The sequence below is a fragment of the Atta cephalotes genome, assembly GCF_000143395.1.
Source record: "Atta cephalotes unplaced genomic scaffold scaffold00049, whole genome shotgun sequence".
NCBI classification, from domain to species: Eukaryota; Metazoa; Arthropoda; class Insecta; order Hymenoptera; family Formicidae; genus Atta; species Atta cephalotes.
The window spans coordinates 1,455,052-1,473,910 of NW_012130113.1; the positions used below are offsets into that span (position 1 = coordinate 1,455,052).

The 18,859-nt window shown below is 38.9% G+C and overlaps 3 protein-coding genes across 3 annotated transcripts in view; all 3 read right to left on the reverse strand.

The window, feature by feature from the left end:
* Positions 1-520: 520 nt before the first annotated feature.
* LOC105622843 (calsyntenin-1) lies at positions 521-13,461 on the reverse strand. Its single transcript, XM_012204254.1, has 5 exons — positions 13,338-13,461; positions 12,799-12,801; positions 7,442-7,721; positions 3,719-4,530; positions 521-2,178 (listed from the first exon to the last, which is right to left on the reverse strand). Exons 1-5 carry the CDS (start codon positions 13,459-13,461, stop codon positions 521-523), a joined length of 2,877 nt encoding a protein of 958 aa, XP_012059644.1.
* Positions 13,462-14,499: 1,038 nt separating this feature from the next.
* LOC105622887 (nucleoside diphosphate-linked moiety X motif 19, mitochondrial-like) lies at positions 14,500-17,968 on the reverse strand. Its single transcript, XM_012204296.1, has 5 exons — positions 17,885-17,968; positions 15,706-16,042; positions 15,405-15,637; positions 15,174-15,329; positions 14,500-14,787 (listed from the first exon to the last, which is right to left on the reverse strand). Exons 1-5 carry the CDS (start codon positions 17,966-17,968, stop codon positions 14,500-14,502), a joined length of 1,098 nt encoding a protein of 365 aa, XP_012059686.1.
* A 633-nt stretch (positions 17,969-18,601) lies between these two features.
* The window catches only part of LOC105622888, a 7,706-nt gene continuing 7,448 nt past the window's right edge, over positions 18,602-18,859 (reverse strand). Inside the window, exon 3 of the mRNA XM_012204297.1 lies at positions 18,602-18,778. Coding sequence (XP_012059687.1) covers positions 18,602-18,778 — 177 coding nt within the window. The remainder of the gene's footprint in view (positions 18,779-18,859) is intronic.

Genomic DNA, 18,859 nt, shown 5'->3' on the forward strand with positions numbered 1-18,859 from the left:
CATCTATGAGAAAAGGTGAACGGGTGGGGACGGATAATACGATAACGCTCTCGCGTAGTAAAGAGGGTTAATAATCGTTTATAGAATCGATCGAGCAGTGTATGGAGCGGCTTAGAACGTTAAATCTTATTACTCTATAATCTGGAAATTCGAAAGCGTAATAAATATTCTAATTCCTTAACGACGCTTTCGTGATATTTGATGCACAAGAAGAGAACTTCGAGAAACCGATTTTTTGGACGCAAGTCGCGTTCGACGAAAGATCCATATACGATAATCCGAAACTCTTTTCTCTCGCAGATTAAATTCGCGAAGCCGCCGATAGCTACGCAAGGAATCTTCATCACGAGATATTTTCAAAATGTATTCGATAAACATCAGACAGGTGCGTACGGCAAGAAGAAACGATATATAATGGAGAAATTTTACAGAAAGTGGCACGCGGCCAGTACTCCTCTCAGTGTCACGCGAAGAAAGAGGGGATGTGTGAGAATGCTCAGTGTAAAGAGAGTAGGGTGATTTAAACATCACGATGATCCCACTCCAGATCGTGCGGCGAGTTATGACGGCGATGCCGACCGTTGCTGAGATCGCAATCATTCTCACAGTCGGAGCTATCGAGGTCATCATCTCGGAACGAGCCATCTTCGGAATCGGAGCTACCGGAGTCATCTACGTCTTCGTCCCGCTGGTTTTGATGATGCTGGTCGTGTTCCGTCAACCTGTCCATCGGATTCACGGTGATAGCGAGGGCCGAGTCGTCCCAGGCCATCTCCGTCTCTGCGGCGAGCTCGTCACCGGCAGATCGTCGTCGTTTGGCCGCTCCGCGGACTCGCGCAGCGCCTACGACTGCCATCAATAGCAGGAATCCGATGCAAGCGGCGGCGACGATAGTTACGGCATGGCTGTTGCCAGTGCCGCTGATGGTTCTACTACCTTCACGAAGCGCAGCCGTAGCATATTCCTCGGTTAGATCAGCATGATGCGGCGAGAGCTGTGCGTGACCTGGTGCCGGTTCAATGATTCTGGCAATAGGCGGTTCTCCGGGCGTCGTATGCGGCAAAACAGTCGTCTTTTCCTTAGGATGAATTACGGCCAATGTTTGCACGTACTCATTACTCGCGAAGCGGCCGCTTAATTCGGAACAGGTAAGTTTAAAGACGCGATCGAGATAGTAAGCCGGCTTACGGTTCGTGTACATGATAAGACGGATGAGTTGTTGATAGTTGTAAGGCGAATCTGCTCCAGAGAGAACGACGCCATCCCGATCGACACGAGCGGAGATATCGTGAAATGCGAGCAAGGCGTCACCAGGTAATCCCAAGCTTTCATGATCTGGATTGAGACTTGGATAAACACTGACAGCGCAAGCATCCAATCGAGCGGCTGATCCGGCGGTGACGCGCGCGTCGGGGAACACACGTACTCCCAACCGGAAATCAGCGTATTCTCGAGCTACGTAACCGGTACCGTTGACGGTGATGCCTGGTCGAGGAGGCGGTAGTACGGTGACGTAGGATTGCACAGTCGGTACCGGTAGGGGCGTGTTCTCGCTACCCTCGCAGACAATCGTTGTGTCAAGGCGGAAGTTACGGCGACCGGGCGTCGGGAAACGCCGAGTGTTGGAGTAGCCAATACGACGCAGTAAGGTTTCCACATTTGTACGATTGTCACCATCGATACGTACTTCGGTCATATCGGAATTGGTCAGCAGCTGAGTACCCGGTTGCAACAAGTCCATTGGTGGCACGTGAATGCCTTCTTGACAACGCCGCAAACACGAGAGTACTTCCTGTTTCTCGTTTCGGCCAACTAAAACGGACAGACCGGCGAGGTAACCACGGAAATGGTGTTTAGTCTTGTTCTCGGAGCCCTGCCAGCATGCTCCGACTACAAGGGTGGTATTGACGCCCTTAGCCGGATGTAAAGGCCAGTCATCGATGACTTCAGGGTTCTTCTCGTCAGCATGCCACTCTTCGCCATCCACATATAGATTGACACGTGGGAAGTCTACCTGGATCGCGTAATGATGCCATTTATCGTCGCATACCTGACCAAGCTTCCAACGCCATTCGGCAGCACGGAAGATGTTGGGATCACCCTCGGAGAAGTCGCGTCGCAGCAGCAAAATCAATCTGCAGTTCCTTATGAACAGGGCGTAATGGTGCCTATTCATCTCTGTAATTGAAACGGCGCGGCGTTAGTTGCACCTTTCGTGACGCCGCCGCGCGTAATAAAGTGTAGAAACGCGCGACGGCATTAAGGATAGAAGAGAGATTTAACGTGAAAGGGGTAGAATGAGGAGGAGAAAGACGAGGGAGAGAGAACGTTTATAACCGAGGATTACACGTCGCCCATGGAGACCGGTTGGTATTTAGAAAGATTTGTATTTCAGACCGGGTAGATAGGTAGGATATTTGAGTTGAACTCTTCGCGAAGGCGAGCGAGCGTACGAGCGCGAGAGACGACCTATATAAGCGCGCTCGACCTGATTTCTTGCCAAAATTCATTCCGCGCAAGGATTAAGCCGCTTTGTTCGAAACTTCACGATAATACCCCAGCGTTTCCGCGGAGTGAACGTGTATATTTTAACGCATGAGCGCGCGCACTCCCAGCAGCGCGTAATGTATTCTGCTAACAACGGCTACATCGATGAGCATCGCTCGACATTGGAACGACCGGCGAGCTTATCAGCAGCTTTAAATAATTATTCTCTCTTCTTTAGACATAAAGGGAAATGAAAATTATAAATTTTATAGCCCATTTCCTTGTTTTTCTGTTTAAAAACCAATCAGGATAACCAGAAACGCGATAAAAACATGTTATAATTTTTATGATTTTCCAAGGCGAGAATGAAAGTTCAATATCAAAGAAAATCTTTGTTTATCATTTTACAATTATCTTCTTCGTCATCAACTAGTTGCTCTTACGTGAAAATTACAAAGTTTATAGCCTATTTCCTTATTTTCTTCTTATAAAGCCAATCAGAACAACTATGAACATGATAAATGTGAAACGTGATGCTATAATCTAAGATCTTTGACTTTTGAAGGCGTTAATGTAAATTCAGTATCAAGAAAACTTTTTTGTACAATTTTTTTCTTCGTTATCAACAAGTTGCTCTTATATGAAAATTATAAAGTTTATAGCTTACTTCCTTGTTTTATAAAGCCAATCAGGATAATCATAAACGTGATGAACATGAAATATGATGCTATAGTGTTAGTCTACAGTCTTTGACTTTTGAAGGCATCAGTGAAGTTCAATATCAAGAAAATTCTTGTTCTTCATCATCAACAGTTTCTGTTGCTTTTACATAAAAAGTTGATAGTCTATTTCCTTGTTTTCCTATTATAAAGTCAATCAGGATAACCATGAGCGTGATAAACGTGAAATATGATTATATCGTTAATCTTTATGATTTTCAAAGGCATTAATGAAAATTCAATATCAAGAAAATTCTTTGTACAATTATTTTCATCATCAACAAGCTTCTGTTGTTCTTATCGCTGAGTATTTTCTGTTTATAAGCAAAAGACGCTTATCTTGACAAGCAAAACAAAAACAAAATATTAAACGAACACACAAAACTATTTGATAAAATAACGTTGAAAAATAATTGATTCTCAGGTAGTTGTAAATATTAAAAATATTGTCAAAATGCTATCAAAAAGTAAATCTTAGCATTCATTAAAGTTTACATTACATTAAAACTTACTGTGATCATCGGCAGCACACAAGATGTGTTCCTTGACATGTGGATCCTGTCGCGGGCGTGGTCGGTGCTTGACCCAGACACCGATGGTAAACTTTTGCGCCAGGCTATGCTCCAGCACATCGTTCGGCACGATCGCGGCTGAGTCTACGCCATCAAACTCGAAGATCTCATCAGCCTCTCTACCTTCGTCTCTGGAAAGAGTGACCGTCCAGGAGGTTGTAGGTCCAGGTGTGGGCAGTAGATCCACGCTGTCGCGCGAGGCACCGCATAGTTTCCGCTGGCTGCGAACCCCATAGGTATCACGATCGCAACCCTTGCCGATGTGATCGGTGGCCAAAGTCAGGGTGGCACGCACGTTGCGCAGGATGCAGGGTGCATCACAAAGATCAAGCCGCGCCGAGGGCAGTAGAGGCTGCGAACCGACGCCGGCAGCATAATCTACCCTCTCAGGGATTCCTCGCCATCCGGGAGCACACACGCGGTTCACCTTGACCGTCACCATCGCCGGCGCTGATTGCTTCATACCACAGTCATAAGCGACCACGCTAAGTATGTAATTGTGTGAGCGTTCGTAGTCCAAAGGCTCGGTATTGCGGATGGCACCCTCGTTGTCGATAATGAACGGCTGATCGGCGGTAAGGATCTCATACTTGCAGACATCGCCAAATTTCGGCGTGCAGTCACGGTCAGATGCCTCGACGCGGACTACTTCTTCATAGAGGCGTCCCTCATCCACAGTACTAACATAGGCCGGCTGGAGAAACTGCGGCGCGTATTCGTTGACGTCAACCACAGTAATATGAACTGTGGCGCTGAAATAAAATTGAAGTGTGCATCTCAAGGTCTCTCTACTTTCCTAGCGCAGATAACGACATGCCGCAGGATATATGCGTCGCTTAATAAAAGGCCTAGAAAATGTCTAGATCTTTCGAATTCCTACCTCTCCATTTATGCACTCGCAATTCCTTTTAATATATTTTCTTGAAAATAATCTGTGCAATTTTTCAATAAGATTCAAGTAGAATTAAAATAAATCGCAAATGCGCCACGTTGTAACGGAATGATAAAAATGTTTACTCCCAACTACTCCCAAAAAGATTATTCCGACTGTACCCAGAACGGATTACAACCAAGAATTTCCATTATAATCTCCACAGTGAATTTAAAAAAGCTTATTTCCGTTATAAAGATTACTTTAATAACTTTCGCATCGAGATAATTAACTATTTCACGCTCCCGTAGATACGTTTACCTCCGTAATGAATTTAATTGTAATAGTTTTTCGAATTAGCGATAATTTAAACAGCGCAAAATAGTGCAGTACTATAGTAGGAAATTATATCTATATCTTTTTAATATTTCCTGTCATACTAGAGGAATGCATTTATCCCGTGTACCCGTTGGGAAGGGATTTAAAAGAATTACAGTCAAGCAAATACTGTCGATATACTTAATGTAAAACATTTATATGGTAGTGTCCACTCGGAGCAATATCGGAAATTTAATACGCAGCATACAACGGAAAAGTCAATAATGCGATACCGCAGAGACCATACGTGCGAGAGAAAAGGATTGAATTTCGACTCGGAATTGTTTCGTTACCGAAAACACGCGTTCAAACACCGAACCGTTCGAATTACGCACTCGGAATCTATTTACGTTTGAAATTTTAGACACGACAAAATCAATGCGCCGAAAATCCGCCAAACGCATCGTGTAATAATAATAAATAATCGGGGCAACTCCGCTCGATATCCTGGCCTGACCCGACTCTTCCATATTAATGTCATAATAACGTGCCGGATATCGATATCCTAATTAGAAATTACGACGGGTAATATCGGCGGTTGAGGCACGCGATATCAATCGATCGACATAATTCATTCGTTGCGACGACCGAAGTAAAATTTCGTCGTAACATCACCCGCTTGTTTTGCGTATGAAAAATTCACCGAAATCTTTTATATATAAAAGCGTCGTATGTTATGCAAGTATATACGACACGTTTCACTATTGATCTGGCATTCGTTGGCAGCGAGTTCCGAGGTGAGACAGATTTCGAGACGGTTTAGAAACGAAACGAGTATTGCGCTCGTTTTTCACAGTAAATTATTTTTACTTTCCTATTTACCCTAATTTTACTCGGATGTAACAAAATTTACTGTAATCGTTATCTAATTGAAAAGCAACTGCAACAATAAACTAACCAACATTTTGTAAAAACAGAGAAAATAAACTCTAAAGTGATGGAAAAAATTCATTTATTCTCCGCTTTTACAAAATGTGGGTTAGTCCACTGTTGTAGTAAGCTCTTCAATTGTTATCGACATTGTATTCTCGGCACGTGAAATTAAACATTTTATAGATTACTTTTTACATTCACAATTAAAATTTTATATTCGCACAAATACAAATTATATGTACGATTATAATTATAAATTTTTTGCGCTCTCCTAACAAAAGTCAAAATCGCCTGTTTCGATATCTCGTGTACCTACTCTAGTTTTATAACTCTTGTCTTTCCCCTCGAGTCTACAATACATTTTATTAGCTGTCGCGATCGCGAGCGTAAAAGTTTCATTCCGAGGGACGTGTAATATTTATCGAGGCGAAAGATCGAGAGCAAACGCGAACGGACGCGAGGGAATAGTCGCCAGTTACCGTTTCAGACAGGCGTGAAATCGCACAACTCTCGTAATGAGAAAATTTGTGCACTTGGACCGGGAGTTATTTCCTCATTTAGCCGATACATGCTGCGACTATAACGCGCTGTAAGCCAAAAAAATTGGCATTGTGCTGGCGCGACGCTATTCGGTGACCCATATTCGCAAAGTGACTTATCATAGACTTTAACTACTGATAAATACAGAGTAAGACGATACATTTCCGATATGACATTATAAGTCCGCTTTTATCTTTTCAGACATCGGCGCGTGTAAATGATATAGTTTATGACGATAACGCGTGAGGATAAAATAATTTATGCTTATTATAGTTACTAAAGGCACGTAAAGTTTAAATTACGAATGTAACAGATGTAAACATCATGGAATGAAATATTTAATTTCTTGGCTGTAACAAACGTGTCATATTTTTTTTGCCACATGATAAATGTAACAAACATAATAAATTTCATACAAGTATATTTGTTATTCAACGTGTTTAGTTAATTTTTAAACTGTAATAAAACATATATATTTTTTTTAATTAAATAAACTCGAAATTCAATATGATATATTCTAAAAAATAAAACTTTGAGTTGTATTTTAATAATATCTATAGGAAAACTATATTATCTCGCAGCTCTTGTTATGTAAATTTTTTTTAACGGAAGTTTGCTTCCAGTTATCTAAGTATGCAGCAGAAAAGATAACTACAATGTATGAAGAAAAGTCTGACGAGGTGGAAGTGTACATTTCTACTTAGCTGTTATCTGAATGCCGAGAGCATCATACGATAGGGAATTTTTTTTCAGCGCTAAAGCAATTGCGTGTTGAAGCAGTCTGACTCTCGCAATTATAAACTTAGTATAGTTCTTCCGTATCCATTCCGCTCTACTTTCGTCAAGTTTACTTTATCTCGCAGGGGAGTTTCCTCGAATGAACGCGCATAACGCGTTATGTACTCGCTAGACTTAACAAATACAGAAAATTCAGGCGACTGCTCTAGCAAAGTGAGAGGGTTGTACCCACGCCATGTAAAATGCCAGACACAAGAACGTACTTTTCCGATTGTACTCCATTGCAGCCGACCGCGGCGATGTCGAACTTGTAATTACGGCGTTTTTCGCAATTCAGGACTCGGAACGCCCGCAGCTCGGCCATCCCCTTCTCCTTCAGAACAATCTCGAACGGCGCCTCGCCATGGTGTTTGTTCGCGATGCGGAAGGAGCAAACTTTCGTTCCCAGGGCGCGGATCTGCGGCGTGACCTCGACCAAAGTTTCATTCTCCTTGACCAGGCCGTGATATCCGCTCTCGAGACTCTCCAGGTCCAGTCGTGGAGCTGCGAAAACACATGTATACGACTGATCAGTGACCGCCAACATTACCTCGTTTGGCGTAGAGGCAAAAAAGGACCGCCTTTCCTCAGTTTCCTATTTCGCTATTTCTAACGGAATCGCCAGAGTAACCGAAGCTACTCGCGTTACTCGTCGAGAAGCTTTCGGCTCGTTTTTCACACCGTTCTTTTTTTCTCAGAAGACGGATAGTCCGATTTCGCTAACTTTATCTCTCGAGACGGACGGCATTCGGAATGAATTTACGGTCCCTCGTTAAACACGGGAGTTTGAGAAATCAGCATTGAGGTCAGCACGCGCACGAATTTACATAACAGTATAAGCGTATCATCAATAAAATGCTTGGCACAGACATTGTTATATTGTTCTATGATGATCCTGTCGAAAGATTTATTGATAGACTCTGTAGCACTGTGTTTACGTCCTTATGTAAATTCGTGCTCTTCAATAATGGAGATTCTGAACTGCCGTTTTTAACGAAGTGTTAAAAATTAATGGACGAGTTTGACGTCAGATGGAAAAATTTGGTTAACGTGTATTTGAGAAAACGTCGGTAAAATCCATTTTTTCCTTTTTCTCCTTCTTCTGCTCTATCAACACCTCCTTCTCCTCCTCCTCCTCCTTCTCCTCCTCCTCTTCTTTTTGCTTCTCTTCCAACGCATATAACAAGCGAACTTTTTAATTAAGCATTGAAAAATATTCGGTGCAGGTTACGCGGTTTTATCGCCGAGAGAAAGAGAAGAATTCGAAATTTAGTAGAAATAGGTTAAGTGAAACAAAAGAGGCAGCAGCTCGTTAATTCGTTGTCAACTTCTTCAACGTACGGATAATGAGAAAAGCGTTAAACAACTGTGTAGCGTACAGAAGAGAAGCGTTCGTTTATGTCCGCAACGGTGGCTCATAATTATGCTGTTAATTGCTAACACTGGTATTTTGAGCCGGTAGTCAACAACTAATATCCTCACGTAAGCTTCTCGACATCTAGTGTGACCCAGAATCACCAGATTACATTTGATGGACAGATTCTGCGACCAGTTTAGAGTGGATTTTTCCTTGACAGAAATTTGAAAGAGTATTAGACGTGACGGTTTTTCAAGTTAAGATGAGTTAAAATAAAGTGAAAGATTTTAGAAACGATCAATAATACTTTGTCTATAAATTCAGATGTTTATTTATTACTCGATCTAAAACTATTCTTTAAGAAGAATTTTAAAAAGTACAAAATCTTATTAATTTTTAATGTTGAAATGAAACATTTTATTATCCTCTTTTATCGACAAAATCAATTGCAAATTTATCAAGGAGTTTAATTACAAAATATCATACAAGTTAAAGCACCTCGTTAAAAATATTTCAAAAACACTATTACGACAATTATAACGAAAATTTCAGTGTGAAAATTTAATTTAATGAAATCCGCTGTATTAAACCGACGATTCATTTAACATCAGATTTCCATATTTTTGAGATTATATAATTTTACATATACATTTTACAAGCTAAATAATTATTTATAAGCAGTATCTTTCGCTCTCGGAATGAAAGTCAATTATGAAACGTATACATAATATGCTTTCGATTATCTTGCAATTATCGTTAAACGGCATCGAACGCATCAAAATAGACAATTTCTTTTATAAAAACACATCTATAAAATAAAATCAGGTACATACCGCGGGATAATATAATTATATTATTTTGCTAATACATGTGTGTCACAAGTTTAGTAGTAGCAAATATGTGTGCCAAGCATGACGTGAAATATCTGTACTACAAGCAAGAAGCTCATGTTGTATATAGTTGTTATACACAGAAGGAACGATTATGCTCAAGTATCTAAAAATTTAAGCAAACATAAATCCAAAAATAATTTTGATAAACTATTCAAAATAATTATGTAAGAAACTCAACGCTTCAAAAAGTTTTGACATTCTAACCAGCTTAAATATTTCATGTAATTATTTGATTAATTCAATAAAATTATTTTCAGATCTCTGTATGTGGTTAAATTTTTTAATACATCAATAAAATCACACTTTTATATATAAGCAAATGTGATTGCACAAACTAAAATTTTAAAAATTATTTACAATAAAAGTTCTTACAGAAACTATAAGACATTTATTTCGTTTAAATTACCTATTTATTGCACGAATAGATATTATTGTAACAAATGAAAACAGGTAACTTGTGTTGTGATAATGCTTAATTAACATCGTGTCTCCGGCGGCAATGCCTAAAGCTCGATCACATCTCGTTAAAATATTCGGCGCAATCGGCGGGACATCTAATTTCAGCGGCCAATAATTACCGGCTCGCGATCGTTAATTAACTATCCGTATGCAAAATATACTTTGACGTGTGCGACGTATTATCGTGTCGGTGCATCGAGAACGATGACGATAGAACGCATTCAATTATCGCGACATGCAAATCCCGCGATATGGACCACGATATTAGTGGTCGTGGAGAAAGCTTCAAATATTGTGAATCGTAGCATCGTGTCGAATATCGTCCTCGCATGGCAGAAGCGGCTCTTCTAATCTTAGCAGGGTGATTAGAGATAATTAACGATCCACCGCCACGCGAGATGCATTCAAATATTTTTAACATCCGTAATACGATCCTTCTCTCCCTTATCTTAGAGAAATGCGACAAGAATATTAAAGTCACATCACTTTACTCTCGTCAGTCTTTGCTCGAAATCAGTCTAATTTTATCCCAGGCTTCTCTCTTTCTCGAATGTGATTCACACCTAATTTGTTATTCCGACAAGCATGACTAATACCGTCATTCGGTGAACGATCGTAATCGAGTCCCGGGTGATATTGCTTGAGGGGTGCGAGCTTCATTCGTGCGAAAAGTGCATTTAATTAAGTAGATGAAGTTGCGTAAGGTTTCCGAAATATCGACGTGGCACGATTTTTATCGTCAAATATTATGAGAAAAAGACTTATATACTTTAAAATTTATTTGGGATATAATATTTATTTCAAAAATATCCTTATTTAAATACGATCAAAATAAATGTTTTTTTTTAACAATCATCTATTTTATATGTTTTAGAAAAGTGTATATTTCATCATCAGTTAAATTTTTTTATAACCAATAAATATCGAAGAAAATATCATAAATAACATTTGTTTATATTTACTAAATATAAAGATATACACAAATCATTAATTTAATTAGATTATTTTTACGAGTATTATATTTATATTATTTTTTATTAAATAAATATCAATTAAGTGAATGTTTAGTTGATATTATTCAAATAAATATCTATAAAAATTTAGCACATTTTTCTGCTCAATGAACAGCAATTAAATAAAGTGAAACCATTACATAAATGAGATAAAACGTTATTAACAATTTTACACGAGAAATGTAAAGTGTTGCTAAAAAAATGTTTAGAGTAACTTGTTATCGCACATATTAGAATAAAAAGATGGATCAAAATTATTCTTCGTCTTGGTAATGTTTATTTCTCCAATGTAGATTAATAATCTACATTGTAATCTCACTTTAACTTATATTCTTTATCTTTTTCTAATTCCTAGAATTCAAAAAAGATAAAAAGTAAGTTAAGCCAAGATTAAAGTTAATCTATATTGAAATGAACATGAGTGTCATTACAAAAAACTGAAAAAAATTCTGATTAAACTAACAAAAGGACTCTACAAGAATCGCATTTTAATGAGACGGAATAGAATTATTGGTCACTGATAACCAGGAATTCTGTTCATCAAAATACCATTCTTGTTAGGTTCTTTTGTTAATTTTATCTAGGATGTACTCTGTACTCTTTTAAGAGTACATGTACACTTTTTTGAGGTCGTAAAATTTCTGATCATCAACAATTTAAAATTGTATATTTATAAAATTACATTAATAAAAATTGTCAATAAAAATTATATCTAAAAATATTATTTTATTAAATACCTATATTTAATACATAAAAAATTATCCCCTCCTACCGCCCCTAAATCGTCATCTTTTTTTTTTTTATAAAGACAAAGTCTTTGCATGTATTCTTTTCTTGTGATTCAGATATAGCAACTTTTGTTTATTCTCATTTACCCTTGTAAGTTTATTGTTTAAATTTCGAGAGTCTTGTCTATTAGTAGAGTTTATTGTGGAACTCTATAAGAATTTTTTTCTAGTGTATCGATTTGTCTGTCTTTTATTGCCATTCATATTTTGTTTACATCAAGTCCAAGACTGTGTAAAAAAAAAAAATGCAGTCGATCGCTCCGTCAGGTGCGACGCGAGAAGAGAGCCGTATTTAATGCGAACAAAAAAGAGACAAGAGATCGTTATGCTTCTCTTTTAGCGGCAAGTGACCTCGTGTCGCATTGACAATGAGACGTATTTCGACAATTCTATCTCTGCGTCCCTTATGTACGAACACGCGAATAGGATTTTACCGGCGTCGTCGAAAATTTTGCATAACACAATTATTCTTGTCATTCCGCGAATTTGGGCGTGTTAACATGCAACGCGTCGGCAAAATCCGAATTTCTCTCACGGTGTGACGTCGCCCGAATAGAATCAACCGGTGCTCTGGCATGACAATTATCTCGGACGCGAAAAATCAAAACGAGTGTCGCGGTTCGATTTCGGCTAAGATTCATAACATCTCTCAAGTATTCATAGACTATTCTAATTTCGAAATGATCTTAAGTAATATTCTAACATGCTAACACGACTAATACATCTAATTGATTCGTAACATCTTAAGACAGTAAAATATAAGACTGTTAAATATAAGAATCAATTATGAATATTTCAGCCTCGGAGAACCAAGAAGATTTTACTCCAAACTCTTCCAGTGTTCCTTTTAAACATGTCCTCGACACCTTTTCGTTACGTCATGCAGAGACTCCAGCTGCGTTTCGATATTTACTGTCACTGCTGAAAGCCTATAGTGCACGTGACGTACGCTATAGATTTTCAACACTTGACAGTGAATATTGGAACGCAGTCCCCGTAAAATCCGTCGAGGGATATCAACAATCAAGCGCGGTCGGTCCGAGCGCGGTCGGTGGTCCACTTAACCGAAACTCCCTCGCATTTTTTTTCCTTTTCTCCTCGGAGTCCCCCCGTTTTCTCATGGAGGTGAAAGAATCGTTCTAGGGTTTAATAGCCGCCTTTCTTTCCTCGCCCGTTTCGCGCGGCGGTGGCGGCGGTGTCGGCAGCGGCAGCGGCGGCGGCGGCAGAGACGGCGGTATATCGACCGGGTGGGCGCAGTGCAACGTTCAATTCGTCGTATTGTATAATACAACGAGAGACGGAGGCACAGACACGCACACGGTCAATGAGATCGCCGTGTAACAGCCACGTCGGGCCGCAGGTGCCTGTTATTGCCCGTCGCACCTGCGGACTGCCGCGCCGCGGCGCGACGCGGCGCGGCGCGACGTCGTCTTCGACGGAAACGAGGAGAGAGTTTCGAGGATTCGAAGAAATACGCGTGATCAGCGTTACTCGCTCGCGAACCGGGTATTACAGACGGAGAAGAATGTAGGGCACAGCGGCGTCGGTGGCGGCGGCGAAACCAGGTAGAAACTGGTCGGAAGGAGAAAAAAGAGAAAAGATCGAATCACCTCCATGATCGAAGGAGCTCGAAGGTGTCGACTCGAAGGCCGCGGCGATGCTCGCGTGGGTGAGCCCCACGTAGAGGGCTAGCAGCCCGCAGAGCAGCGCACCCGTCGTCGCCTGCGGCAGCATATTTCCTCCGCTCCTCCTCGTTCTCGTTTCTCGATTCTCGTCGTCACAGGATCGTGGCTGCCTGGCCGCGCGCGGCGTGGCTTACGAGGCACCTTTACTACGCGTCCTTATAACGCGCTTCTCTCTGCTCTCGGTCACTCGTTGACTCTCTCTCGGCGGTGCTAAATGTCTCACTCGCGCGCGCACTCCGGAGTACACTTCGCTTTTTAAAGGAGCATCGCCGACTGACTGCACGGGACGGACTCTGTCGCTCGCGCGCGCGCTCGCCTCGCTCGCTCGCTCGTTCGCTCACTCGCACTCGCGACGACGGCACACCGCACACACAATCGCGGAGTCAATATTTGAGCGGAATATCGATTTGCCGGAGTCAGGAGAGAGAGGAGACGTCAGTGCTGATTCTCGCCGCGCTGCTCCGAAGCGGCGCTGCCGGCGCCGATGCGCACGATACCTTAAACCCCGTTTACATGATTTTTCCCCTTCTCGATTACTATCCATCTTGTGTTCTACGCAAGTTCCAATCCAAGAGTCCAAGATCCGTGCTCTGTCTATCCAATCTTCTAAATTTATTTATTAATATTACCTTTAATTAATATTGTATAAAAATATGCGCAAAAGCCGCACGAGTGATATAAAGAATATTTAATCTTACGAATTTTTAGTCTCCATCTTTAAAACGCGTTACGCACCACGCAGAGTGCTTCACGCGTATATTCTTGCATATGTGTCTAACAAATTATCAGTCAACGGGTTCATATGTATTTAATAAAATTTTAATGCTAACACGTTCGTGTTTACAATGTTAATAATTTATTGCATAAATATGAATATGCATGTTATATTACAGAAATATAATAAAGATCATTTGTTATATATTTATTTTATCATTATTTAATCATTATTTTAGAAACATTCTGCTGACAATGACAACCCCTTACCAAATCATACAATGTTTAATATTTGTTCAACATCTAAACATATTTAAAAATATCTTTTTCGAGCAAATTATCTGAAAATCGAAATCGAATTTGTTTCTCTTTATTATTCATCTTGAAGCTTATTTTTAGACTTCACATTTCCAGACTTTGAATGATATCCGGGTCTTGGAAATACTATGCGATTATCTTTGCCATTATCGGTAAAAATTATGTTAACTTGTGTGTCGAGAAATACTATTCTGTTTTTTGTTAGGGTTGTTATCTTCTCAAATTCATCTACAGTAATATCCGACTTATCGATTATTTGTTGTTCATACAACTTAATTTCCTTCGGGTACATCGTATCTTCAGGCATGACCATCCCGATGCCATCCTTCAATTGCACCACTATCTACAAAATATATGTATCAGCAATAAAATATATTATATTTTTTATAATTATTTGTGATGAAGATCATCCATCCCATACAGCACAGAAACTTGCAGCAACATTGTTACATCGTTTGCAATGTTGCTGCAATATTGTTGGAACAATCTGTGCTGTATAGAATGCAATACAAAGCTTATAACAACATTACTGCAACATCACTGCAATGTTACTGTAATATTGCTGAAAAGTTACAATGTTACTGCGAGCTTCTGCACATATTATTTCAGCAATATTACAGCAATATTACATTGCAAATGCAAGCAATGTTGCGCTGCAAGCTTTTGTGCTGCATGCGAAATATTTAACACTTCAACAGTTCTAGCTATGGAACAATTTAGCTTATGTACCGGTAGATATAACTTTTGTATGCCTTTTTTATTGCGTTCCATGGCGATATTCAGAAGATTATCTATACTTTTAATTTTGGTCAATCTGGCAATCTCGATCTGTTGCGGAGGTGGAAATTCGAAACCTGTCAAAGAAAACTCCTCCGGAGAGAACCACTGAATTCAATTTTAATAATTAGTGCTTACGGAAGGATACGCGTTATCTATCAAGCTACTGTGTAAGTGTCTCACTTGTAAATCGTCCATTTCTATAGCTTCATATTCAGCATATGGCATATGCGGTATGCAAGCCAAGTAAAAAGCGGTGTTGAAGCGTTTAGTCTCGTACGTAGGTGCCAACCAATTCCTCCATTCATGTAGAGCCCACAAGTCCGGATAACACTCCAACTTCTGACAGAGATTGAGAAATTCCGTCGCATCATTGTGGACTTTGTTCTGCCACGTTTGCATCTCACCCTTAGGAACTGAAAATTATCCAATAAATATTACATTAACTGTAAATTTATTCATAATTCCTTATGTAATTTCTTACTTGATACGTGCTCGACCCAACTAGAATGAGCATTGCCGTTTTTGTTACGTCTGCATAGTAGTATTCCGCATTCCTCGAAGGTCTCGCGAATCGCCGTAATGCGTAGCGAGATTTCTCTGAGTAACTCGTTCTCTTTTGATTGAAAAATTTGCGGCCGCGACACAGCTTTTGGTACCAGAGATGCAAGTCTATCATTATCCAGACCGAAAGCATTGAAATATTCGTACCATTTCAGATTGACATCAGCTGGATCCACTGTGCCACCTGGGAAGACGTACAATCCTGGCATGAAACTCGACTTTTGATGACGCTTCAGGCATAGCAGCTTGTAATTGTGCTGAAATCATGAATTGTGCTTGTAGCCTCATCTAAAATAACAAATTTAGTCATTCGCATTGGATTGATGCCTATTAATGACTATATAAAACATTTAAATACAGTCGCATAATATAGATCGAAAATTATAGTCGATATATAATCGATAATTATATCTATTCTTATTTTAAAACAGTCTTAAATAATGTCTTAAAATGCTAATATTACTCTGTGATTAGCTTATAACATTTTAAATCATATTTAAAACGATCTTAACATTGAATATGAATTCTGGTTATAGACTTTCCTTTTAGAAGACACTATGTGACACAAATGTTTTATTCTTTTTAATATTTAACGAACAAAGATAGAACAATATTTATCGACTATATCTTCTAAAAGCAAAACAGCCATAAAGTCTGTTTTTTTATTCCTGCACTAGAACTCTTTTTCGCTTTTGCTAAATATCAAACATTATGTTTATTTCACTTTAAGTGAAATAAATTTCAAAAGTGCATACTACTATTTCGGCTACAGAAAATAGACTTATTATAATCAACTTTGATAATAAACCTGTAAAATACAAATCATTCCAGCAATATTGCAGCAACATTGCATTGTTCAATAATATTGCAGTAGCACTGCAAACGTTGCAATAATGTTGCTGCACATTTATGTGCTGTATAGAAAATAATACAGGTAAATTTTGTCAATAATATGACAATGGATGTTTTTTATTTGGTGACACAAATTAAATAATACATTTCTATCTTTGTTATTCACTAAAAATCAAGAAAAATAGAATGATGCTTGTGTCGATTTGTCACCAAATGGAGAAAAAACATATCCTATATTGGATATTTAATCTTTTAAAATATTTATATGTTTTTACATTTAACTTTACTAATTTCACGTAACTTTTAGCATTAATTCAATTACAAGTGACCGAATTCGCTAAACAATACACTCATGAGAGTGCTTTTTGACATATTTCAGATAACAATGTGTCTATCTTATTGCTGGCATGTTACTTGCTAAGTATGCATTGCTAAGTATGTTGCTACCAAAATTATAGCAACTGAGTCCCTATTTGTTAATAACTTGATGTCTTCACGATTTGACAACTTTGAATAGCAACTTGCCAGCAATTAGCCAACAACTTAAAAATCATCATCAAAATTCGTATTTTTGCCATGTCATGTACGTTGCCATAATAATATGCAGCATCACACGAAGAACTAAAAGCAAGAACCAATTATATTAAAGAATCACTAAGCGCTGACTGATTAATTTTCTCTGAACACAGCCATTGCTATCATACAGCATACCCATACAGTACAGACATTTCAGCAATTTCGCAACAATATTGCAACGTACATTTCAGCAGTAACAGCTTAAATAAACACTGCACTGCAAGCTTTTGTGCTGTAAGTGATATTACTGAATAATGCAAGGTTGATGCAAACATTGAGCTATCTTGCCGTTAAATTGCTACATAATATACTGTTATCTACAATGTAGATATTTCGAAATCATTGAACACAAATCTAGGGCAAGTTGCGAGCATTATACGCAATCACAGATTGGTATAATTTTATCAAGAAAGGCTTTGCTATCTGGCATGTTCATCGATATGTAAAAACGAGTCACATTACAACGAGTATACATTATTGTTTAATATAATCATAAATAAATAGTTCAATGTAAAAACGTATATATCGTCAATCGAAATATATATCTATCGAAATCTTTCTCATTCCACGCTACAACCGTGTCGCAAGGTGGAGCGAGAAAGTGTCGATCGAGTCTTCGTCACGTGACCAGAATACATACATGTGCACGTCGTTATTGTATATGCACTTACAATTGCAGGCGATACCGCGCAACTGTACGTTTGTCCATGACGTGCTGCTAATATCAAACTTGCCGCGTCAGACCAGGCCTTCATCTTTCCACGACTTCTCTTGCACGCGTGAAAACTGTGAATAAAAAATCTAACCAAGTGAAAATTTATCTACCAATAATCTTTCCGAGCTATACTGAATTATTAATTAAAGTGATTATATTACTCCGAAATTCACTTCGATGTTATTGCGTCATTTATTAAAAATTAAATATGTAAATGTTTAAATACACAAATTATTATATTTGTAAGTATCATATGCCATATGTTAATTATTATGTGTTATATATAAATTGTAGGAACCATTGATGTCACTTTTTTATTACTCAGATTGAGCATCAAATCAACACAATAAATTACAGTTTCACTTGCTTGCTATTGTATGTCCTAATTTTATTATTGTCTGCATTTATCATCGTATCAATAACACTACACTTCTGATAGTCTCTCGCACTCAATAATAATATTTATTATTAAATAACAACTATCAATAAACAAACAACAATTATTACACAATACGATTATCAAGTGAACGATACCGCTGACAGAGTTGGGTTGTACGGGAAAAAAATCATTTTATTTATATTTCACAACGATACAACTCTGACAGTCTAAGTGCGCTGAGTCTCACAGAGTCTCACGATCAGCTATAGCTATGTCACAGACACAGCCACGTAGTTATGTTTTCTTGGCGTCTTCTGGCTTCCCCGTCGCCGCGATCATCAGCTCATACAGTTGGCACACTTGCTCGTCTCGTAGCTTCTCGATGTCTTCTTCTTTCAGATATCGCCCTAGCGGTTTTGCTGTATGAGGACCTCTCAACCCGAGTTGCTCGGCGAGAGACACTGCGTAATTCTACGGAGAATCATAAGATCTATTTGTATTGTTAATTGCTCATTGGCATTCAGTCTTTGATTTCTCTCTCTCTCTCTCTCT

Bases quoted from the DNA above. Each gene is read 5' to 3' on its own strand.
- LOC105622887 (XM_012204296.1), bottom strand. From the start codon at position 17,968: ATGAAGGCCTGGTCTGACGCGGCAAGTTTGATATTAGCAGCACGTCAT. The intron at 15,638-15,705 runs GTAAGAAATTAC...GATAATTTTCAG, and splicing joins TTGGGTCGAGCACGTATCAA to TTCCTAAGGGTGAGATGCAA. The intron at 14,788-15,173 runs GTACATAAGCTA...TATATTTTGTAG, and splicing joins TACAAAAGTTATATCTACCG to ATAGTGGTGCAATTGAAGGA.
- LOC105622843 (XM_012204254.1), bottom strand. From the start codon at position 13,461: ATGCTGCCGCAGGCGACGACGGGTGCGCTGCTCTGCGGGCTGCTAGCC. The intron at 4,531-7,441 runs GTACGTTCTTGT...ATTTTATTTCAG, and splicing joins AATGGAGTACAATCGGAAAA to CGCCACAGTTCATATTACTG. The intron at 2,179-3,718 runs GTAAGTTTTAAT...TTTCAATTACAG, and splicing joins GTGTGCTGCCGATGATCACA to AGATGAATAGGCACCATTAC.